General features: G+C 38.2%; 1 protein-coding gene across 1 annotated transcript; it reads left to right on the top strand.

Moving 5' to 3' along the window:
* The first annotated feature begins 2,389 nt into the window (after positions 1-2,389).
* On the top strand, positions 2,390-23,438 carry aebp2 (AE binding protein 2). The gene is made up of 8 exons (XM_007255987.4): positions 2,390-3,024; positions 8,308-8,518; positions 14,088-14,195; positions 14,392-14,578; positions 14,681-14,805; positions 15,830-15,897; positions 18,988-19,101; positions 22,635-23,438. Exons 1-8 carry the CDS (start codon positions 2,546-2,548, stop codon positions 22,645-22,647), a joined length of 1,305 nt encoding a protein of 434 aa, XP_007256049.2. The 5' UTR covers positions 2,390-2,545; the 3' UTR covers positions 22,648-23,438.
* The last annotated feature ends 1,287 nt before the right edge of the window (positions 23,439-24,725 follow it).

The following is a 24,725-nucleotide window of genomic DNA, read 5'->3' as shown; positions in this document are numbered from 1 at the left end:
AGATAAGCTAGCCTCTGTGTCTGCCTGGTTATACCATGAATCTGCTTCCCTAGCTCCCACCTCATTAGCTTTTTTTCTAATTTTCTTAGTACAGCCACATAAACCAAGTTGCAATAATATTATTGTCAGGTCTACAGTTCAGGCGTCATTTTGGTATACAGTCGCTCCCACTATTAACTCCACTTTGTGCGAACCCACTATTTCCTCACTCGCTGCAAGATAGAGTCTTTAAGATTTGGCAGGACCACAGATATATTTAACTGCAATTTCTAATCCAAACAAGCAACAATTTATAAAGGAAAATCACAAAAATGATCAGGGGTGCCCAATTTAAATTTTGTAGCGTTTCTGACGCTTTAGCGAGGCAGCTTATTCTGTTACATTTGAAGAAAAAAAAAAACATACCCCCCTTCCTACACACACTGGGTAAAAGATGCACTACACTTTATAAAACTAGAAAAAATTAACCACACCCTAAAAGGATAGTGAATAGGGTCCCTTTTTAAAACATTTAGATGTTTTGGAACATTATCCTTCTTTAAGAATTAAATTATTTCCACTGTAAAATGGAAATGATAGTCATGGGACGCTGCACATCTTGGTAGAAACATACCCTGATAAACAGCATTAATCATACAGGTCAACCATCCTGGTTATACTGACAGACAAGCTAGACCATGAAACTCAATTTACATTATGTGCTGTGCTAGTCAAGAGATACACAAGCAGACATTATTTGAGTTATTGGCGTAGCTGGTCTGTGAGTATGACCAAGGTGGTTAGCAAGTATGATTAGTATGATATACTGGCACAACTAAATAAAAAACAACCATCTATTTCTCTAATTAAACACACTAACGCTAATACCACTGGTCTCAGCTACACTGGTGAAGTGTGCTACAGTGTTTAAAGCTTGGTTGTGTAGTAACACTGTCCTGCCTGTTTTAGTAGTTTTTTGCTGTATCACACCAAGCTCAACTGCTACGTGAACACAGTTCACAAAATACAATCTGTATTTAAAAACAAGACTGTGATTATCTTACATTGATTATTATATTTCCCTTTATTAAAAGTTTCAGTGTTAAGAAGGAGAAATCAAAATCAGATTATAAGATTAATTTCAGCAAACTGCGATTAATTAGTTAATTTTAATCGTTTGATATTCATGACACAAACACACTATAGATCTGTAACGATCTGTATCACTTATGTCATTTTCAGCTGGATTTAACTTCTCGCTTTACATTTTGGCCAGTCAATTTAAATTGCAGAAATAAAATATAGGCTCGTTTCTTTGTTTTTTGGTTTAAACACATGAAAAAAAATAGGAATTCAGTCCTACTTTATGTTTCTGCTTTATGTCTACAAAACGAACATATGGTTAATTATTTTGATCGCGAATCATGGGCGGGCTTTAAGCACTCTTCATACCCCATTGGTCAGCCTGAGTGATCACGTGCTCTCTCGTTGTTCGGGAAAAAAAGTCCCAGTAAAATCTCGGGCAGGAGAAGTAATACACGCGAAGCAATATATCTCATATTTTCTCCAAATCCAGTCAAATAAATTTAGGTTGTAGACTCTGACTGAGGACTGTATATGTACTCCACAATCTGAGGAAAAGCTAAGTTTACATGCACGCTGATAGTAATCCGGTCTAAACAGACGAGCAATAGTATCACAAAGTGTACACCGTGACAACGAGTATTACAGCTCTGTGTGGAGTGTTTGTTCTTTTGGTTGCACGAGCCAGACACCAGTCTTATCGCTGATGACACAAAATATATATATATACAAGTGCTGTAAGATGAGAGTCATACCATTAATACCAGTACAATAAGTTACAGGTAACAAGTGAAACACGCATTAATTCGACCGAATTGGAGAAAATATCAGATATATTGCTGCACGTATGTTACTCCTGCCGCCCGAGAGTTTTACTGGGACTTTTACCTATACAACGCTTCTGAGAGCACGTGATCACTCATACTGACCAATGAGGTAGGAAGAGCGCTTTAAGCCCGCCCATGATTCGCCATCAAAATAATGAACCATATGTTAGTTTTGAAGACATAGGGGAAAGTCGGACTGAACTACAGTTTCTGTTTTAGTGTGTTTACAACAAACAAAAAACGATGAAACGAGTCTTTTGTCACTTCTTCTATTTTCTATTTAGTTCAAGAATCAACCTATCAAAATGTACACGGACTGCGGCAAGTATTTTATTAGTTCGTATTCCAATTTTATACGTAAAATCAGTGATCGGATAATTTATTTTTTTCATTTCTGAAACGGATGTTAACCTAATGGTTAAAACTACACATGCCCGTTTTCCCATAACAGGCCCGTTCTGTTTGAAGTAGTCCAAACACGTGGAGTCAGTAAGAGCGACGTCATCTCTTGGCCCCGCCCCGCACGTCCCTGCTCAACCTCTCTCTCGGGCTGTGTGCTCGTAGCTTTGCTGAGGAGAACAAATGCTCACGGTTTGACTCGCTCGGCTCTTCTCAAACTTACTTAGACGCCCCCAAGATACTTCCCACCGTCGAGGATGGCTTCCGCCGCGACCACCGACGCCAACGAACAAGACTCCGCCAAAGCCGGCGATCAGAACGGCGAGGAGAGCGGCGAGGGCCTGCTGCGCGCTCCCGATCAGGAACCGGGTGAGGGCGAGAGCGTTAAAATGGACGAGAACTGCGAGCTCGACGGAGCGACAGGCAAAGAAGAAGCCCTGGCCGAGGCTAGCGAGTCCGCGGAGAGCCCGTCGAGCGGTGAGGCTGAAGCGGAGGAGCTGAAGAAATGCCCCGAGCAGAAGAGCTCAGAGAGCGGGGAGAACTCGGCGGCCGTGCCGGGGGAGCTAAAGCAAGAACAAAGAGAGGAGGAGAGCGTGTCCTCGCCGGCCGAGTGCCCCAGCAGTAAAGGTGAAGAGTGTCCGGACAAAACCGGCAGCGGGATAAAGAGGAGAGCCAGCGTGGAGATGTCCTCCTCCTCCGATGGAGAACCCCTGAGCCGGATGGACTCTGAGGACAGGTTAGTAACTCTATTATCGAGGATCATGAACAGAGTGCCTGAGGTACAACAGCAGAGTCCGCCTACTGCCTCCACCTACAGCTGCAGCTACAGCCCCACTGCCCGTAACTGTGGAAAAACAATGCGTGCTGGTACAGCTATGTGTGCTGCAGTGATAATATAAGACCTGTTATACTGTTATAAACAGACCTAGGGGCTTCATTACGTCTCTACTCTTTTATCGTAAAATCACAGCAGCAGCACTCAGTCAGAACTCAATTTATATGAGTAAAATCTCAAATGATAGATCTCACTAATGCAGTTTTATCACTAATTTTAATTTCAGAATTAGAATATCAGATATACAGATCTATACATCCCTTCGGACTCGTCATATTTCCATATCCCTAATGTAATTCTGTCTATTATTCTCATGGAATTAAATCACGGGTGGTACGTGTAGTCCTATATAACTATACTGTAACTGTGTGTAGTAAACAGTCCAGCTCCACACATTTTTAAACTTCTACAGTTGGAGTTTTTACAAGTAATGATACGGTTACTGATATTACAGTGAATTACTGTGTTGGCCTGTCATAATTATGATAATTAGTTGATTAGATTTATCGTACAGTATATGGACATGGCCTAATTTAGAATATCTAAACATATTAAGATTTACAATTGTACATGTTCTAAAAAATTACAGTCTGGATATCTATAATTATAATGAGATTTGTTGAATATTCTCATTTTTGCTCACATGGGTGTAATGTGGTCTGGATTCATCATTGCACTTCACCTTAATCCCATGGCCCTAAATTGTCCTTAGCTATGTAGTGTATAACCCAGATGGGACCTAGTTAAAACCCCTTTTGGTCACATCACTGGCCCGTCGTAATGAACACTGGTATTGTTCAGAAATGCCCAGTGGAACGGTAACCTTTGTAATATAGCAAATACACAGTTCAGTTTTTGATCCATTGGCTTCCACTGAATTTAGATTAAAACAAGAATAAATACGTAAAAATTCATCAGGTGTTTTTAGCTCTTGATCTCTTTAATTGTTTTTGTCTACGTTTGTGCACTTTACTAATAGTATCCAACATATGTCATTTGTCACATCAGTATACTTTAATAACACATTTTGATATCTATAAAGATAAGACTTTATACATTATTCTCACATGTCTTACCTTTAGGAAAGTTTTGAACACAAGATACATGAACAAACCATTACTCATGAAACTTCTTTAACTTCACAAGCTTCTCATGCAACGCTCTATTCAGAAAGTACTGTGCTCCTAAACATTTAACATCATACTGTCTCTTAGGCCCCACATTAGACCTTTGTCCTAGTGCATATAATGTTTAAGCTCAACTGACAATATTGTGTTTTAGTACCTTGTGATAGTGTTTTGCATTTCATACAATATGAAAGTTTGTATATATAAATGTTTGACTGTAATTTGATAAAGGTATACGTTCCTCCAGAGGTAGAGGTAGAAATTGAGAAAGCTCTTGATAGAAGGTATCCTTGTACAACAGTACGAGAGTTTGCCAGAGAACACCTAGTCCAAAAATATGCTTTGGACAGATGACTTTTGCCTTGTTTCTTTTTTTAACATAACTGTAAACCTTAAAGCTTCTCTAATATGTTTATGAGCATATAAGCAATCTCTATATTAATCAATGCACTATATATGAAAAAGGGGATGATCTCATAATCATAGCTTTTAATTAATTAATTTTTTTATTAGGCTGACAGTAACAAAGCAATTAAAAATGTACCCTCATAAGAATGCTTCCATGGTCTTTAGTCATGGTCTGCTTAGACATTTAATAAACAAGTTTTGCCCTAATTTCTAAATGAAATATTTGTATCTGAAATTGGCTTAAATGCATTTAATGTACAATTGTATTTCTGACCATTTTCATTGGCTTCAGTTTCAGCATAATATCAACATAGCATACTGTATAGCATAATTCTTCTCATTTTACATCAGATTTAACAGCTCCTGTTAAGCAGCGCAGCTGACTGAAAATCCCCTTGTACTCAGCAGTAGCCTTTGAAGGTGTTAGCAATAATACTAATTGTTTATTAATTTTTGATTTTTGAAAACAAATTAATAGTGCTGGTTAGAAAGGGTAAGTTCCTTTTATCATTTTCTATTATGATAAATATGTAGAATTATTGCCCAGCCTTAGGTATAATTATGTAACTGTGCTGCTGTCATCAGTGGATGTTTTTAAACTATAAATAGTATATAGTATATAATTATCAAATTACCCAGTGTTGACCTTTTTGGTCACCTGAGAAAGTGCTCCACATATATAGATGAGACCTTTTGTTGGCTTGCATGTGTGATAGTATCGGTAAGCAGGCACCTTGCAGAAAGAGTGAGGGAACACGAAGAGGAGCTGTGCTTATTGTTTAACAGATGCCATATTTGGTCTCCTGGGGACATTTTGTTAACACGCATGCCCCAGCCCAACCCCATAACGAAAGCAATGAGTAAAATATTCTGTTTTGGCTGTTGAATGTGTCTTTAAGTAATTGATGCATTTAAATGGCTAAAACATTGCCCAAATGCATCTTAGATCACCTTCTGCAGTGGTACCTGCATTCCCTCCACTGGCTTACTGTTGCCGCCCGCATCCGATTCAAAACCCTAACCCTGGCCTACAAGGCAAAAAACAGACCAGCTCCTTCATATCTGATGGCAATGGTCAAAGCCAGATCTGCACCAAGAGCTCTTAGAGTTTCCAGTATGGCTGGGCTCAAACCTCCATCCCTCAAAACCCACAAAAAAACAAACATTCAGACTCTTTTCTGTGCTAGCACCAAGGTGGTGGAATGAACTTCCACTGGTTGTCAGAACAGCAGAGTGACTCGCGCTCTTCAAGCGTTGACTGAAGACTCGTCTTTTTAAAGAGTTCCTAAACTAATAATAATAAAAAAAGGTTCCTAGGGTTCTAACATGATCAAGCTTTGTGTATCTCTTGATCCTAGCCTACAAACTAGCTTTGGATATTTGAAGTAACATCGAAGCACTGTTGTAAGTCGCTCTGTATAAGGGCATCTGCTAAATACCTTAAATGTAAATGTACCTAGTTCCAGATCATACCTACCATATTTGCTTAATGTTAAATCAGAAAAATCAGACGTGTCAAGTAGTGTATATACTAGAATGGAAAATTAGCAACTGCCATTGACCAAATGTAGGTAAATTTAACGAAGTGAGGGTTAAGATTGATTAAGCCACAATCCACAGCGGCGGGTTAGCAATTTAGACAGGAGAGACAGAGAGCATTCAGTGTATCAATAGTTTAATGTAAGAATTTATGGAAGACACACATGCGAGAGGTTATTTTTAGAAGATTCTAGGCTACTCAAATATGTCATAAAAAACACAAAAATCAGTAATACGGCTATGCACTGCACAATTATTAAACCCAAATAGACCAACAACAGAAACATCATTTATAAAGACTTTCTAGTACTCTAATATAGTTATAAGAATAAGAATATAAAACACTTTCTGAACAAACATTTTTGTTTATTTTAAGCATATATGTTATATAGTATATTTCCTCAGTGCTAAAGCACAAAAACATATAACAAATGAGGCTATGCACTACACACACAGCGCTGCGAGTCAAGTGCGTGATGCCGCAATGTGGAGGAGCTCACGTGTACTTTGCGCAGGCCAGAGCTTATAATATTTCTAACTTATGCAACCTTTTTTAAAAAACAAAGTTACATGATTTGTTACTTTACTATACTGTGATTATCCCGCCATAGCTTTATATAAAATAAAAAAAAAGAATTTAAAAATAGATGCCAATGTCACAGACCATTTTCTTCAGCCTGACCCAGCCTGGGGAAAGTGGTGGGGAATCTCGACCTGACCCCACCCGAATTCGGGCAGAGAATCTAAACTCTGGGACAGCGCTACACTGAGGAACCCTGAGTGCTCCGGTAAGCCAGGGCACTTTCAGCTAGCGGTTTGTCCCTCAAAGCTTGTTTTAACACAGTAAACACAGGCTACAGTCTGAACTGAACTGAAACTCCTTTATAACACTGAGCTTCAGCTGTTTAAATAATGGAACAGCGGTAGAAGTCACATACTTATGGCATGGACGATAATGCGCTTAGTATTGGCAATAGCTTAAATTATTTTGATATTCTATATCTGTTGTCTGCCCAAGGCTACTAACTCCTTGCCAAAAATAGCAGAAATCTAAATCAAAACCATTTTACAGAAAACTGTTGAAAACTGAGATAAAACCTAAAGGTGTAGACACATTTAGTCACTAGAAAATTTGAACTTGTATCATCTATTTGAGGTGTGTTCAGATAGACAATCAGCAAGAGGTAGCCTCTATTATTATCGTAACCCGTGTGCTTGGGCTTAGCCTGCAGCATTGTCTCTTATGGATGTGGGCAGTGAAGTTTGAAAAGAAATCAACAGATGGAAGCTTTTGGAGTGTGTGTGTGTGTCTGTGTGTGTGTGTCTGTGTGTGTGTGTCTGTGTGTGTGTGTCTGTGTGTGTGTGTCTGTGTGTGTGTGTCTGTGTGTGTGTGTCTGTGTGTGTGTGTGTGTGTGTGTGTGTGTGTGCGCGCGCGCGTGCGTGCGCGAATGACAATCAAGCCCCCTGATGGCCTATTCACCCATTCAGTTGCTTTCACGGTACTTTGTCTTCGTAAGAGGCCATGAGCCATATTCCCCTTTACTGGGGCAATACAAAGCTGCACACGTGCCACAGAGGGACAAAATGTTGGTTGGTTTTCTGCCAAATTTGGCAAAATTTATCTGCTTTAGTGTGGTTCACTGATGTTAAAACATGATTAAGTATTTTATGATCAAGTAATTATGTTGAAATTGTTAGTTTTAAAAAAATAGCTTGTTTTATATCTGTATCTCTTTCAGACATTCACTTGGATTACATTATCAGGTTATCTTGGTCATTAATATTACAATATTAAACCCAACAATATTCATCAAGTAGCAGAAAATAAAATGTAGACTTAGTGCTTGAAGACATGGTCAGAATATATATTACAATGTTTATCACAATTTAGTTATTATATTTATAGTTATTATACTAATATAATAATATATACTAATATATAATTAATATACTATTTATATACTATATTATACATATAACTATATATATATATATATAACTATAGTATAAAATAATATATATTATTGAATTTCATAGATGCTGTGTGTGTGTGTTTCAGTTTCATACTGTTCAGTCTGAGGTGAAGATCTGTGCTTTGTGTGTTTTTTAGTATCAGCAGCACTTTGATGGATATGGAGAGCACTGCATCCAGTGGACGCTCCACACCGGCCATGATGAATGGCCATGGAGGGGCCGCTGTTCCATCAACCAAAGGCTCATCATATCCATGTTGCTGGGACCAGTGTCCACTACTCTTCACCAGCAGCCCGGATCTGGCAGAACACATTCGTGGAATTCACGTGGATGGCCAGCGTGGTGGGGTGAGTTTCCTTTAATCACAAAGAATTGGTAGGAGACAGTCACACATGCCAGTTGTTATTTTCAGGAAATCCTAAGCTATTCAAATATGTTTTAAAGAGACTAAAATGTGTTTCACTTTAATAAGAAAATTTACCAGAACAACAGCAGATCAGTCACAGTGGAGGTGGTTAATGGCTAACTGATGATGCTGACTCCTCCTGAGTCCTTCAGTTAAGAAGCTCAGAACACCAGCATGTAGTTATAGGCTTAATCCTGCCCTTGGGCGGGCTGTGAGTAATACTAAAATGTGTATATATACAATATGTTCTGTGTAAAATGTAAATAAAAGCAAATTAAAACAGAATGGTATGGTTTGTTATATATTTCAGTCAGAATAGAACATAGAGTACATAACAGATGGTGAAATCCCTGTCTGCCGGGAATGAGTAAAACTGGTCTGTTAGATGAATTAAATTAAACCCTTAAATCTTGCAGACTTAGAAGGTGAATGAATAGATTGATGAATTCTGACTTGCCTTGACACAATGACAATATACTTCAGCCTTGTTCTTGGACTTTATCTTGTCCAGCAAACCTCAGTTTTTAAACATGGTTCAGTAGCTGCGCTACTACAATTGGCTGATATTGGCTATGTTTTTTTTTTTTTTTGTATTTTTATTAGTTTCAATTGATTTATTGTTTTATTCAACCTGTTTATTGAAAAAGAGGGCTCAAAGCTGTAAACAGTCAGTTCAGAGTAAGCACCAGTTAGATAAATAAATGTAAATCCAAAAGTAGACCTCTTTCATTTTATTACAGTTGGGTAAATACTAAAATGGATGTCAAGTAAATGTTTCTAAATTTATACCGGCGTCTGTAATCTCTTAAGTTATAAATGTATATATTGGCATCCACAGATATATGCATTTATAATATCAGTTATCGGCATCGGACCAGAAATCCTGCATCTGTGCATCCCTACTAAAAAGAAAAAGTTTGGCCAGAGCAGGTGCGAAATTTGGCTTGTTCAGATGATGAATCTAGCGATGGAAAACACCCCACTAGGCCGTCAGAACTACTGCCGAAATCAGGATAAATGTAACAAGTGAAACTCATCTCCACTAACCTGATACACACTATCATACAAAAAAATATCATCATATCATCAAAATTTTATTATTGTGACAGCCCTAGAGTGTTTGGTTCTGAATCACTTTAAAGGTGTTTGCATACTGAATGCTGTTCTACTCAGATCACGTCTACTGTGAGGTGGGTCCCTCGCGGTGCAGTCCGGCGCTGTGAGGTGTGGCACATCCAGTATGCAAATGTTGATTAAAGATGTTGAGGTGAAGCGAGCTGACACTGGATAAATTAAATTCAGTTTGTTAATCTGCTTCTCATTATCCATCACCCAAGAGGTAGTTTCTTGTAAGTAAGATGTGATGTACAGAGCTGAGCCAGCATACAGTCATCTCCTTTTTCTCAGGATGTACATATAGCTTAGATTGGTTCAAATTATTCTGAATTGACCCCAACCCAACCGACCCCAAAACTATCATTATGAGTCCTATTTAAACCCCAAATTTATTAACTACAATTTTAACTACATTTGCGAGTGGGCCAAGCCTGTGTTTTCTGATTTCTGTCAACAAAAAGGTTTCTATATCTTGGCTTCCAGATGCCTCTGCGGTGCACGGTGCAGCAATTTGAGCAACATGCGGAACACAGGCCAGGAGGCCAGTTAGCACGGCATTGCAATAGTCGAGGCGTGAGATGACCACTGCTTGTACCAAGAGTTGAGTTAGAAATGGCGGAATTTTTCGGATGTTATAAAGTGTGAAGCGGCAGGATCGAGCAACTGATGCCACATGGTGTGTGAAGAAGAGCTGGTTATCAACCATAACACCCAGGTTCCTAGCAACGTTTGTCGGTGAGAGAGAGAGAGAGAGTCGATGGTTATGGTGAAGTTGTGTTGAAAAGATGGTTTTGCTGGTATAACCAGAAGTTCAGTCTTTGAGAGGTTTAGTTGAAGGTGATGCTCCTTCACCCATGAGGATGTCAGAGAGACACTGTGATATCCGTGAAGAGATTGAGTGATCTTCATGTGAGAATGACGGGTATAGCTGGGCGTCATCAGCAAAGCAGTGCTAGGGAAAACCATGTGAGCGGATAACCTGACCTAGAGAGGTGGTGTATATGGAAAAGAGAAGGGGTCCCGGTACCCAGCCCTGGGGGACCCCAGTGGATAATGAGTGGGCTGAGGACAGCTGTCCTATCCATGACACCTTGAATGGAGCTCTGATGTGCTTGTTTGTTCCCCCTCGCCACTGCTAACACCAGTTTTATGGTGCCTGCGGACACCGAGCTCAGCTCCCCAGGACCTGGTGAATCCAGAGTGGGTGTTAGTCCACCTTAACCTTGAAGAGTTCGTACATTCAACGTGAAATATCCACCTGCAGTAAAAAAAATAAAATAAATAATGGTAAAAAGTTTGCTCAGCCCCCCCCCCTCTTTATATTTACTTACTGTTTGTTCCCTGAAAGTCTCATCCAAATGGCTAATGTGATCATGAAGTCACATGATATTGTTCAGGAAATTAACATGCGTCCATAGAGTAATATTTACCTTTTTTTTTTTTATCTCAGCAAAATTTCTTTCAAATATACTTGTTTGGGAAACTGTTGTAAACATATGTTTCTATCAGTGGCGATTGCTCTAAGACTGCAAGGGAAGCTCAGCTTCCCCTAAAATGTAAAAAAATAAGTGATTAAATATATACTGGTGTGTGTACATGTCACTGATTAAATATGCGCTACACCGCGCTGAACTTAGTTCAGAATCAGCTTCTTATCACTGGTAACGCCACGGCTTTCCTCTCACTCATTCCTGCAGCTTCACAGCGCTGCTTTGAACAGTGCACAGACTTCAATAGCGGAGCAAAGCGCGCGGCGAAACAAGACGAGTCATTGGATAAATGCTGGGCTTTGTCCCGCCCATCGGACGCTCAGCGTCTCTGGGGGTCTATGGAGCAGTGGGCTGGCCTCGGCCGGCCCGGACTTTCAGCTTCTTCATGATGATTGGATGACCTGTCTGAGGGGGAGTCCCTTTTTGATTGACAGCGAAATGAGCGAATCAGCGATCTTTGGGTGTAAACATGCGCTGGGAGCATTTTCATTCTGTTCTGAGTTGAACCGGAGACTTTCCTAATCCTTATAGCGGCATTTTCTTTATTAAAAACTTCTATCACTCTTTCTGACTTCTATCACTCTTTTCCATCGCAGTTTCTGTCCAGCGGGTGCTGCTGACTCCGTCACAAAGCACTCACAGACGGACACGCTTCACACTAGCCTCGAGCCAGTGCAAGCTGCACATAATGTCAGACAGTTTTAATGTTGTGGACGGATTTTGGTGAAGCCATTTGATAGTCTTTAAGAGTTAAACAGCAGGGCAGTTTAACTGCTCAGATTATTTTATTGTAAAAGGTGGGGAAAAGTAACAGGTATTTTCAGCTGTCCTGGTATGATAAAGTGAGCTGGCTGACTGGAAGTGCTGTAACAAATAAAATGTACTGATGGCCATTCCTCTTGATCTCAGGATATAAATTAACAGGGACCAGTAGGAAGTATTGTGTTCTCATTAAAAATAATTAAAAATATTAAAGGGATTGTTCAAGGAAATCAAAACTGTTCAAAAAAGGAAATAAATTTACCTGCATTTTTTCCTTTACCAACTTTAAAGATTTTGCATATATATTTTTTTTAATGATCATTTTATGTTTATTCATGTCATAGCGTATTTTTATGTAATTGTTCAATGTAAAGAATGGGTACCTTTTTGTTGTGTAGTAAAAACTTGAAAATAATGCCTTTTGTTTACAAAAAAAAAACATCTCAGGGAGAGTAGAATTAACGACATATGTTAAGATGTAGGGCGAAATTGAGCTTCCCCTCCTTGAAAGACCAGCATCCGCCACTGGTTTCTATATTGTGACTTTCACAAAAAACTCAATAAATGAACTGTTGCACTACAATACTTTACACTAACAACTATACTATTACTTAACACTCCTGATTTGCTTAATTTTAGGTATTGGAATCTGCTAGTATAAACATTCATGTGGAGAATCCCTAGTGATCTGCTAGGTAGTTAATTATCAGACTAATGATAAATAGTAGCTAATGTGGTTGAAGCTGGTTGTCTTTTTTGGTATGGTATTAAAATTGGAAGTAACCACAAATAATCTCTGACCACATGACATCTCATTTCATTTTTTTGTTTTATTGTAGTTTTGTCTTTATTAATGCAAACTTACTGTATGGTTAATATGGTTCCATATTTTACTAATCAACTGTTTCATTGGTGTTAAATAATTGCAATAGCATTACATTTGATTACTTGACCAGGACTTAAAGTTGATGACTTGGGATTGGACTTTCACATTCCTGTACTGACTTTTTCACTTGAGTACCAAGACTTAAGACTTACCTGTTATTTGCAACTTGGGCTATGATCACACAGCAGATAAACGTGGCCCAAATCCAATCTTTTACATCATATGTGACTAGGGCTGCAACTAATGACCATTTTAGTAGTCAACTTATCTGACTATGATCTAGTCACGATTATTTCCATCATGCCCTCTATTTCTACTTCCTATTGGAAAGGCTCATGAGCTGATGCCTGTTTTTCTTCACATTGACTGTTAAACGTGTAGAACACTATACCAATTGTGCAGTACATTTTAACAGTTTGACGTAGATACAATGGCATGAACAACTTGGGCACCCAAGATAATTTTCATGATTTTCTTTATGAATCATTGGTTGTTCAGATCAGTAATTTCAGTTAAATATATCATATATCAGATAAACACAGTGATATTTAAGAAGTTAATGAAGCTTATAAGATTTACAGAAAGTGTGCTATAGTTATTTAAACAAAATTAGACAGGTGCATAAATTTGGGCACCTTTGACATTTTATTGATTTGAATACCTTTAGCACTAATTATTGAAACACAATTTGTTTGGTAACTTATTGACCCTTGACCTACATACACAGGTGAATCCATTTATGAGGGAGATGTAATTTTTCTGACTTTGCAATGAATTGTGAATTGCTGATAAAAGTGTTTGGTCTTTTTTGTGTTGCATTATTACATTAGATTTGGATGGGATTATAATAATCAGAATTAGGGTTTTTTTCCACCAACACAGCAAATAAATTTATCTGTCTTCTTCTGAGAAGAAAGTATGTTATTTCTAGGTGCGTATGTTGCTGACAGTGAGTGAGTAAGTCACAACTTTTTACAGTTGGGTTTGTATATTTAACAGCTCCTATAAAACCTTTAATATTAAATAGTTTGAAACGTATAGATGATCAAGTCATGTATAGAAAATGTGAACTATTTGATTGTTTGCTAGAAATTAGAGCAGAATTATTATAGTATTAGTTAGAACTTTTAAACATTTGTAGCTGACCTCATTTGCAGCCTTTTTTCATACTTCTCTTGAAAATGAAAATAGCAGCAGACTCATAGCTACCTATATGATTCATTATTACAGGCATGCCTGTGTTTTCTCTTTGCCAGGTTTTTGTGTGTCTGTGGAAAGGCTGTAAGGTGTACAATACTCCGTCCACCAGCCAGAGCTGGCTCCAAAGACACATGCTGTCCCACAGTGGAGACAAACCTTTTAAGGTATGTTTTCCTTTCAAACTCTGACATAAGTGCACTCACAGCCTAAGATAATCTATATCATATGTTGTTCTTGTTGTCACTACTCAATAGCATTTATTAACACATGAAAGGATGTAATTATCAGCAGTCATATCAAGAGATCTGCTGACTGATTGTTTTTGAGTTGATGTTTTTCTGCACCATTCGTTTCTTACAGTGTGTAGTGGGTGGATGCAATGCCACTTTTGCCTCCCAGGGGGGGTTAGCACGCCATGTGCCCACCCACTTCAGCTCACAGAACTCATCCAAGCTGTCAAGCCAAGCTAAGCTAAAAGAAGAGTCTCCTTCAAAAGCGGGCATCAACAAGAGAAGGAAGCTTAAGAACAAACGAAGGAGGTCATTACGTATGTATCGCTGTCCTCAGCACACTACTCCATTTTATTCCTTAGGCTGAAAACTTCAGGCTTTCTTGTGCTTGTGATTTAACTCGTTCTGTATCTTCTCAGCTCGGCCGCATGACTTTTTTGACGCACAAACTATGGATGCCATTCGTCACCGCGCCATCTGTCTCAATTTGGCAACTCACATTGACAGCCAGGGCAAGGGCCATAGTGTGGTGTTTCACAGCACGGTAAGCCTGCAGTACTTACTCCATGCAGCAGATAGCACCACAAAAAACCTGCTATTCTGACCTGCACTTTTTGCTAGGTTTTGCTATGGTGATTTTAGTTACATTCCAGTCTGTAACACATTACACCCCATGTCACTAATGCAATCTCAGATTGCATGAGTCCTCTTAATTTTTTTTTTTCATATATAAATGAATAAATAAAATACCCAAAAATTGGTAGAATATAGACAGAAGCACACACTTTAAACTAAGCATGAAGAGGTGCATACATTTTCTGAAATAACATGCTGTGTAACACAATCTTTAACATATTACATTAATACACTAAAATGTAGTTATGCTCTGTTAGGGTTTCTACAACCTACTAGGACGTAAGCCCTTCTTAAGTTTCTCGTTAGTGGTGTCATTTAAATATGAGTTCATGCATTCAGTAATACATTATCTACCTAACTAAATAACAAGGTAGATTAAGAGTTGTCAAGGTTGATGGAAAAGTCAAGATTTTGGGATAGTACTGTATAACTAGAAACTGTATTAATAATTATGTTAGTGCTGACACAAAAGGAATGTTTTACAGAATAGGCAGGGCTTGTATTGGTCAGTTATTTTGGCATTAGTTCAAATGACAAATAAAGAAAATTCCATAGCATTGGAAATGTTAAGCATGATTTACAAGAGTAAGTTACAATAAGTAATTTAAAAAAGTCTTATTTTTTTGGGACTGTGACCGTACTACAGTTTAAAATCACATTGTGGGTTTAAGTCTGTTTCTGCAGATCACTGTGTACCAACTGACGCATTGTTCTGTTAACATCCCTATGCCACTAACGCTGCCATTTTAGTCATAAATACAAAATTACTAAAAATACATTAAATTGTTTTATACATTATACTACTACATCTCTGTGCTTTTTAGATTTAGATTTTTTTTTAGATATTTAGATTCTGGCTTTTCTTTTCCACAAAGAATTTAAATTGATGATTTTCAGAGTGGTTATTTATTTCAGGCCACTATGTATTTCAGGTCATTGCAAGGCGGAAGGAGGATTCTGGGAAGGTGAAGGTGCTGTTACACTGGACCCCAGAGGATATGTGAGTAAAGCAATGTCTGCCTCGCTATCTCTGACTCAATCCGACAGTTTCTGGCTGCCTTTATCTGGGTCTCTCTCTATCTCTCACTTGTTCACTCTGTCCCTCTGTATACATTTGCTGAAGTAAATGAGGGAAAGACATTTCTCATGCATGGTAAAAGCACCGTATTTAATGTCTGCTCTAATGGAGAGAAGGCTCTTTTGCCTTTTTAATGCACCAACCACTATCTCTCATCTTTCATGCTCTGAAGGCACATAGCCCTGATGTTTATCCAAGGACCTGCTTTTTTTATCAAAGTCTAATAAAAGGAAGCACTAACTTGTTTCTGTTTGTTTTCAAAGCACAGACAGGATGACCTTTTAATGTGTTATCATTTAGCTACTCTTAAACCAATGCTAGAGCTGTTTTGGTAGTTTTTGAGTTTGTTAGGTCGAACATAAATACAGTTTTTATCAAGCCTGGCATTTTGCATTATATTTGATTTACTTTTGCCTTATAGAAAGTCAATGCTTAACAATGGCACAGTGATTATTAGCAGTGTTGACTGATGGTCATGTTTCTGAAATCTTTCTGGTTATTGACTTAACAAGTGAGTAATTTTAGGCAGATACAGATATATTAATATCTTGATGTGTGATAACCTAGTGAAAGAAGTAGGGTGAGTGAAATCCACCTCTCCTGGGAGCTGCTATTCTGTGGTTCACATCAGTCCACGGCTGAAAGAGATGCTGGCAGCTCCATGATAACCCTGAAAAAGTTTGTGTCCCAGAAGACGTGTATAAAACAAAGATTCTGGGTCACTAGAACAATCAAAACTCTCCCCTGTAACGTAAATAAAAATAAAACGAATTAGTTCTGATATTTCTATAGAATGCAGACATGGAAGAGACGGAGTTAAATATGTGAAGATATGGAAACTTGGCCTTTACTGCAAAACAATACACTTGAATATAGTCTCTTATGCAAATGTATTTATTTTCTTCGATGAGCTAATATTATTATTATTATTATTATGAAGCACTTTGCACCCTACATAAGGCCTTTTCACACATGCACTGTAATTCAGAACTTTAAAGACTTTACCCAGAGGAGCTCTGTTTGAATACAAATGTATAATTTACCTGTACACTTTATTTTTCTTTTAAGAAACAGTAGAACCAAGTAAAAATAAATGATACAAGACTAATTGACTTGCTCATTATGGAAAATGATCCAAAATACATTTAAGTGGCAAATGTATTTTTTTGTCTTTTTTTTTTATTGAAACACAATGTTTATTACAATTACTTTTGATTTTTTTATTATTATAGATTTTTATTGAAGAAATTAAAAAAAAGGGGAAAAAACTTATAATAAAACAGGAAGGTAGAGAAACAAGACAACCCCCAAATTTTGTCAATTATCCCACCCGGTCAGCGGAATTCTCCTGTCACTAGTAATGCCCCAACATCAGGAGAGTGAAGACCAACACATGCTTCCTCCGATACATGTGAAATCAGTTACCACTTTTTTTTCCCAACTGCTGCTGATGTGATGCTGCACCGAGTAGCCAGAAAAGTGGCTCTGATGCATCAGCTCACTGACACAGGGCTCTCATTATCATAGTGGCAACACTGTAGTCTGCTTGTTTTGTAAGGAGGAATTTTAGTAACTAGACAATGTTAGTTGCAGTTATTGCTGCACAGGGGGTCACACCAGACACTGAAAGCAATGCATGTACAAAGAACCTCCATTGTGTCCTACATTGTAGAACCACCTCCAATACTTAAGCAAGACAGTTTTGCTCAGAAACGTTTCTTTAATTAAATTTAAAAATCTAAAATTTAAGTGAGAATTAAGGACCTGTTTTAGTTGTTTATTTTGCATGGGGAAAGTACAATCAGATCTTACGTGGTAGTGCTGGGAATGCATTTTTGTAACGGACAAAATCGATTTTTGTATAAAATGCTAGAAGTGGGGGAAAAAAACAATACATTTTTTTTACATTTGTATAAAATTATGTGTTGAGTAATATTTTACTAAATTCAGTAAACGTCAGGGATATATATATATATATATATATATATATATATATATATATATATATATATATATATATATATATATATATATAGTTAATGCCCTGCATTAAAGTTTACTTCAGAGCAGGGCTTTTATTTACATGTTGACCCCTGCCCTTCCCACCCCATCATGTAGTTTATATATTAGGTTGATATTTGTTTTTATAAGAAAAGAGTACACCAGGGTTTGTGGCATCTCTGCTGTTGGACACAAGGGCACTCCTAGTAAACACTGTTCAGTTTTCCCCATTGTGCCCCCTCAGGCTGTAACTGCATGTGCACACTTATTTGGTTATGTATTTGAAATGCAACGCTTTTGGACCTTTCAAAATATTTGGTCTTCTTTGTTCTAGAACAGATTTGTGTATTGACGCCAGTGTTTAATCACCTCTCTCTTTGTCTCTCTCTCTCTCTTACTGTCTCTCTCACACTCTCTTTCCCTTTCTTCCAGTAGATTAAAGACAATACTTCTCATTAAAACCAAAAAGCTCAATTTTATTTTTTTTATCCATCGACGCAGCATTGTTCCAGTACATTTTGACTTGTCCATGTGAGCTTTACCAAACTAAAGACAGGCTGCTATATTCTTTTTGAAGAGCTCTCTAACTGGTCTGCAGGACATTTTGCTTTGGTCTGTGTAAAAGGAGTATCGTCGCTTCTGGATAATTTTGTCAAATGTTGACACATGCTGACCTCTTTACAGCTTTAACTTACCTAATTTGTTTTTTATAAAATCTGAAGTTTGTGTGTGTGTGTGTGTGTGTGTGTGTGTCTGTGTGTGTGTCTGTGTGTGTGTCTGTGTGTGTGTCTGTGTGTGTGTCTGTGTGTGTGTCTGTGTGTGTGTCTGTGTGTGTGTCTGTGTGTGTGTCTGTGTGTGTGTCTGTGTGTGTGTCTGTGTGTGTGTCTGTGTGTGTGTGTGTGTCTGTGTGTGTGTCTGTGTGTGTGTCTGTGTGTGTGTGCGTTTGTCTGTGTGTGTGCGTGTCTGTCTGTGTGTGTGTGTCTGTGTCATCTCTCCCACTTTTTGTCACAGACTGCCAGACTCATGGGTAAGCGAGAGCGACCGTCCACAAATGAAGACCAAAGTGGTGCACCTTTCCCAGCTGCCCCAGGACACAGCTGTGCTACTGGACCCCAATATCTACAGGTGAAGAACACTAGACACCTTCTAGACAAAATATGACCAGTGTGATGTCACTGCTTAATGCAGTGCATGCTGTGGTAATTACCTTAGAGGGGATATTTAACACTACCTTGAGCAGATACTGTGAGGAAAATAATTATTTGAACACACTGCCACTTTGCAAGTTCTCCCACTTAGAAATCACGTAGGGGTCTGAAATTTTCATCTTAGGTGCATGTCCACTGTAAAAGGCATAATCAAAAAAATTGGCCCATTCCTCTACACTGATCTTCGATGGAGCCGCTTGTTGATTATCCTGGCTGTGTGTTTTGGGTCATTGTCATGTTGAAAGACCCAGCCACGACCCAACTTCAATGCTCTGACACCTTAATACAGTGCGGTCATCCTGTGCAGAAAAACACCCCAAAGCATGATGCTTCCACCCCCATGCTTTACAGAAGGGATGGTGTTTTGGGATGATATTCATCATTGGAGTTCTATTTTGGTCTCATCTGATCAATATGACTCCTCTGGATTATCCAAATGGTCATGGGCATTAGACAGGCTGGACGTGTTCTAATTTAAGCAGGAGAACCTTCTGTGCCATGCATGACTTTAAACTATGACATCTCACATAGTAACACTGGGAACAGTGGTGGCAGCTCTCTGCAGGTCACTAAACAGCTCCTCCTGTGTAGTTCTGGTCTGATTTCTCACCTTTCGTAGGATCATTGATTCGCCACGAGGTGAGATCTTGCATGAAGCCCCAGTCCAAGGGAGATTGACAGTCATGTTTAGCTTCTTCCAATTTTTAATAATTGCTCCAACAGTTGATCTTTTTTTCACCAAGTTGCTTGAAATTGACCCGTAGCTATGTACAGCTTGTGGAGGTCTAGAATTGTGTCTGTGATGTCTTTTGACAGCTCTTTGGTATTTTGGTCATGTTAGTAGTTGGAGTCTTACTGATTGAGGTGCTTAAAGAAACCTGTTAACCTTACACAAACAGGTGCTTCTAATTCAGAATAATACGTGGAGTGGAGGTGGACTTTTTAGAGGCAGACTAACAGGTCTTTGAGGTCCAGAATTTTTCAAAAACTTATTTGCAGCAGTAACACGAATAAATAATTAAAAAATCATACATTGTGATTTCCAGATTTTTTTTTTTTGATTCTGTCTCTCAAAATGATTTCTAAGTGGAAGAAATTGCAAAGTCACAGGCTGTTCAAATACTTATTTTCCTCACTGTACTGCTCTGGAAAATATCAAGAGACAACTTCAGTTTCTGAATCAGTTTCTCTGACTTTGCTATTTATAGGTTTGAGTAAAATAAACATTGTTCTTTTATTCTATAAACTACAAACAATATTTCTCCTAAATTCCAAATAAAAATAGTCATTTAGTGCATCCATTTGCAGAAAATGCAAGTTCATATTCATAAAGTGTTAAAGTTCAGAAATCAGAATTTGGTGGAATAACCCTGGTTTTTACTCACAGTTTTCAGTCTTGGCATGTTCTATTCTGCTTATTCAGGTCTGAAAATAGGAAACACTGTTCAAAATCAAAGCAGCTTCTTAAATGTCCTGAGCTCACAAGTCATGCATCAATTTCTCCACAAGATGGCACCAGTACCTACCTACAAATAACTGCAGTAGTTCAGTACACAGATTGTGTGAGTTTCAGTAAATACAGTGTTCCAAATTATATTTTTCTCAGAGTTTCCTAAATGGTCAATGGAAATGACGCTATGTATAATTTCAAGTCATGACCCGTTAAGTATAAATCCAATTTTATTGAATAAACCTCTTAATGATAACTGTTTTTTTTAATAAAAAAATTCAGATTGCACTGTTCCAAATTATTAGAGATTCAAAACATTTTATAGGTTATTAAGAACTGCAAGTGGTCATTTTTTAAATTTGCATTTACTAAAATCTATTTCAAAAGCTATTTCAATTAAAATATCTTAACAGACCAAGTTACATGTTAACATAGGAACCCTTTCTTAAACAGTTCCTGCTTGAATTTCAGGATGTCAGCATATCCTCCTAGAGCTACTGTTTTGATGTGAACTGCCTCCCACCCTCCTTTTTCAGTATCCTTTTGCTTGAGGATTCTGTTTAGCATGAGATGGTGCATTGTCATGCATGAAGATGATTTTGCAACAGAAGGCACGTTTTTCTTTTTGTACCATAGAGGAAAGTGATCAGTCAGAAAGTTTATTTTCACGCCTTTAGGGACCCTAAAGGGGTTACCAGCTTTCTCCATGTGATTCCGGCCCAAAACTTGACTCTGCCACCTGATGTCGCAGCATTGTTTGAACATGGTGGACATGGTGGCCATCCATCAACCATCCACTACTCCATCCATCTGGACCATCCAGGGTTGCACGACAAGACTGTTTAAAAATCAGTTTTCACATTGTCTGGATTCACTGCAACTATTTCTGCTTGTGAGCTCTGGTCAGGGGTGGCTGAATAGTAGTTTTATGCATCAATGAGAATCCTACACCTTGAGGTTTGTGATTATCCACCAGATTGTAATGGCATTTTAGCAGCTGCTCTCTTAATTCGATGAACTTGTCTGCAAGAAACCTTCCTCATTTTCCTTTATCTGCACAAACCCGTCTGTGCTCTGAATCAGCCACAAATCTCTTCACAGTACGATGATCACGCTTCAGTTTTCGTGAAATGTCTAATGTTTTCATACTTTGTCCAAGGCACTGCACAATTTCACACTTTTCAGCTGCAGAAAGATCCTTTTTCTATCCCATTTTGCTTGAAACCTGTGGCCCTGTATAATAATGTGAACCAGTGCATTTTACGTTTTTTTATAAAAAAAAATACTGTTATCATTGCGAGGTTTGTTCAATAAAATTGCATTTATAGTTAACATGTCACAACTTAGAAATTATACTGACTGTCATTTGCATTGACCAAATCTGAGAAAGATATCACATTTATAATTTGGAACACAGTATTGTTGGGCAAACAGAACACAAGCGAATATTTAAGCTTAGAGAAATTCTTAAAACACATCACAAAAAAAGCCAATGTTTTTACTCTGTTGTCTAGTAACAACTAGGTAAATCTAATGCTGTTTGTGTAGTGCAGCATTAAATTGTACTTATAATTTAAGCTATAAATTAAGAATGATTTAGAATTTCTGTTTTGATCAGTGTTCCTGTACTCTTTATTTATGCTCCTCCTTAAGCAGGGCTTCTGTGGTTATGTGTATAATTCCCCTATTCCTTCTTATTTGCACTTTGTGAGGAGTTTGTTTATGTGGCCTTTCAGTATGACCTTTAGTTGCTTTGGAATGCAAGGCATTTTGAGCATGTTGGTCAAGGCATGCATTGTTGCGTGTGGAAGAGTGTATCAGCGTGTGTTAATAATTACATGCGGCTCCCTGCTTCCCACAGTGAAAAAAGGACTACTGAGAGATCCACATACACATCTGTAGAGGCTTAGCTTGACCTTGGATATGGGACGCATGTTTTTCACCTCATTTACTGATCACTGTAGCCTCGTGCTTGATGTATTTTATTCTCTTGTTTGCAGGATGTTTTTCTAGGAGTCAGAGGAGCTCCATTGTCATCACCTGCTGATGTGCCCATCTGAAGTGGACAAGCGGATCTAGACACAAGAATGTTGTTTTTTTATTTTTATTTTTTTTCCTCTCTCTGTATCCCTGAGTTTTAATGCCCAGATCTGCCAAAGCATGCAGTATAAGTTTTATGTGTTTTTGTCCTTGGAAAAATTGCAACAGCAAACTTTGTGGTGCTTGACTTTTCTTGGAAGATTTGTCTTATACCACCCCAGGATTGAAACTAAACTGCTCTCCCATCATTAACAGCCCTCCTTTTGAGCTTTATAGACATTTGTTGAGAAAGTGCCCATGTAAATATCCCTGGAGATTTCCTGGAGATTTGTAATATATTTTTGTACTGCAAAATTTTACTGTACTGTAGATAGTTGTAATATTCCACAAGTGTACTGTACAGAATGATGGAATGGTTAGATGATTAGTTTTGTTGTTTTTATAGTCTGTTGAAGACTAGATATAGTAATCCCCTTCTCAGTCCAGTGTTTGTCTTGTACTGCTACATTGTGCTCCAATGGTAATAGATAAGGATGTAAATCTTAATATGTGTGCTCTTTGTATGTGACCTCTTCTCAAGCTCTATACAAGCCCAGGATCATGCATACATCTCTGATGAATGGTGCTACAGCTAACACTAGCTTTTTAGTGTATAGAAAAAGCTTTTAGATTGATTATAACGGTGCTCTTTACTTAATGGAGTACCCAAGCCGACTGTACTGTTGGACCCTAACTTTGTAGTAAAGCAGAAAATGATCCAAAAACGGTTTCAAGGTTTTGTCTGTTTGCACGTGTGTGTCTTTTGCTGTGTGAAATTTGTTGTTTTATTCCAACACTCTGTTTTGTGGATGGTGGCCAGTAATTTTCACGGTGCCTTTCCCAGCAGGTCTGGTTTAGTGCTGAGACTAGCTTGTATAAAATCTCCTTGTTCTCACACAGGACTCTTGTTTATTGGGAACTCAGAGGCCAGGGGCATCTGGGAGTCATTTCTGTCGGCCCAGATTTGCAGGCACTGGGTAGGAGGGGCTTGATGAAGAGCCTGCCAGAAGGTCTCGGCTCAGTGACAGCTGCCCTGGCCAGCGCGTATTCTCTACACAGACAAGAAGACTGTTACTGTCCGTTTTTAAAGAGCTACATTAGATACCCGTCAGCTGTACTGGCATAAATTGTGTCCTTCTGTACATGATTCACGTCGAAAGCCTAATTGATTTGTTTATTATTATTATTATTATTATTATTATTATTATTATTATTACAATTTTTAACAAGTCTCTGACTTCTTTGCTACTTGTCAGATAATTTAGAATCTGCTTTCTTGGCAGTGGTGAGCAGCATGTTAGACTTTATGCTGTGAATGTTCTGCCAAGAGCCTAAAACCATGGGCTTCCCATTTACCCAGTGATGATGAGGGTTCATAAGAAGGGCCACTGTTTACTCTTGCAGGGTTACAGAGGATAGATTGCAGATATTATCATTTGTGGAGTTACAAATCAAAAGTATAATAATATTAAACAAACTGAAAAGTACAAGTGACAACAAATTCAGAAGGACATTATAATGTTATTATTACATCTAAACCTCCCTTTAACACTTAAACCCCGAATGTTGGCGACGTTTGTCGACTGTTCATGGTGGAATAACAGTGATGGTTTTGTACATTTTAGAATGATGGTGATCTAGTGGAAGGTTTTGTAAGGCAGGAAAAGATGTTATGGAAAAGGCCCCGTCTGACCCCATTTCTCCAGGCAAAGGCCTCCCTACACTACTCTTGAGCTCTGTTCAAATGTCTAACGTAAAAGATCCTGTTGCTCCATTAAGATTTTTGGTACAGTATAATGTTTCACTGAACTCTGGCTAAAGGCCATATCCAAGTCCCTTCAGTTGTCCCACCTTGCAGTTACTGAATCATTTAATCTCCATATGTTGAAAAAGAAAACGTACTTTCTTGTCCTGAACAATCCAGAAACAGTACTGTGAAAATGCTAATGTAATAAATTAGCTCCCTGTGATGGCAAATAGCAGCACAGAGCAGGAATTCCAGTTATCTATCA

The sequence above is a fragment of the Astyanax mexicanus genome, chromosome 2 (genome assembly GCF_023375975.1).
Source record: "Astyanax mexicanus isolate ESR-SI-001 chromosome 2, AstMex3_surface, whole genome shotgun sequence".
NCBI classification, from domain to species: Eukaryota; Metazoa; Chordata; class Actinopteri; order Characiformes; family Acestrorhamphidae; genus Astyanax; species Astyanax mexicanus.
This window is presented reverse-complemented; position numbering and strand designations above follow the sequence as displayed.

Excerpts from the sequence above, each read along its gene's own strand:
- aebp2 (XM_007255987.4), top strand. The coding sequence starts at position 2,546 with ATGGCTTCCGCCGCGACCACCGACGCCAACGAACAAGACTCCGCCAAA. Across the intron at positions 3,025-8,307 it reads CGGATGGACTCTGAGGACAG|TATCAGCAGCACTTTGATGG; the intron begins GTTAGTAACTCT and ends TGTGTTTTTTAG. Across the intron at positions 15,898-18,987 it reads CACTGGACCCCAGAGGATAT|ACTGCCAGACTCATGGGTAA; the intron begins GTGAGTAAAGCA and ends TTTTTGTCACAG.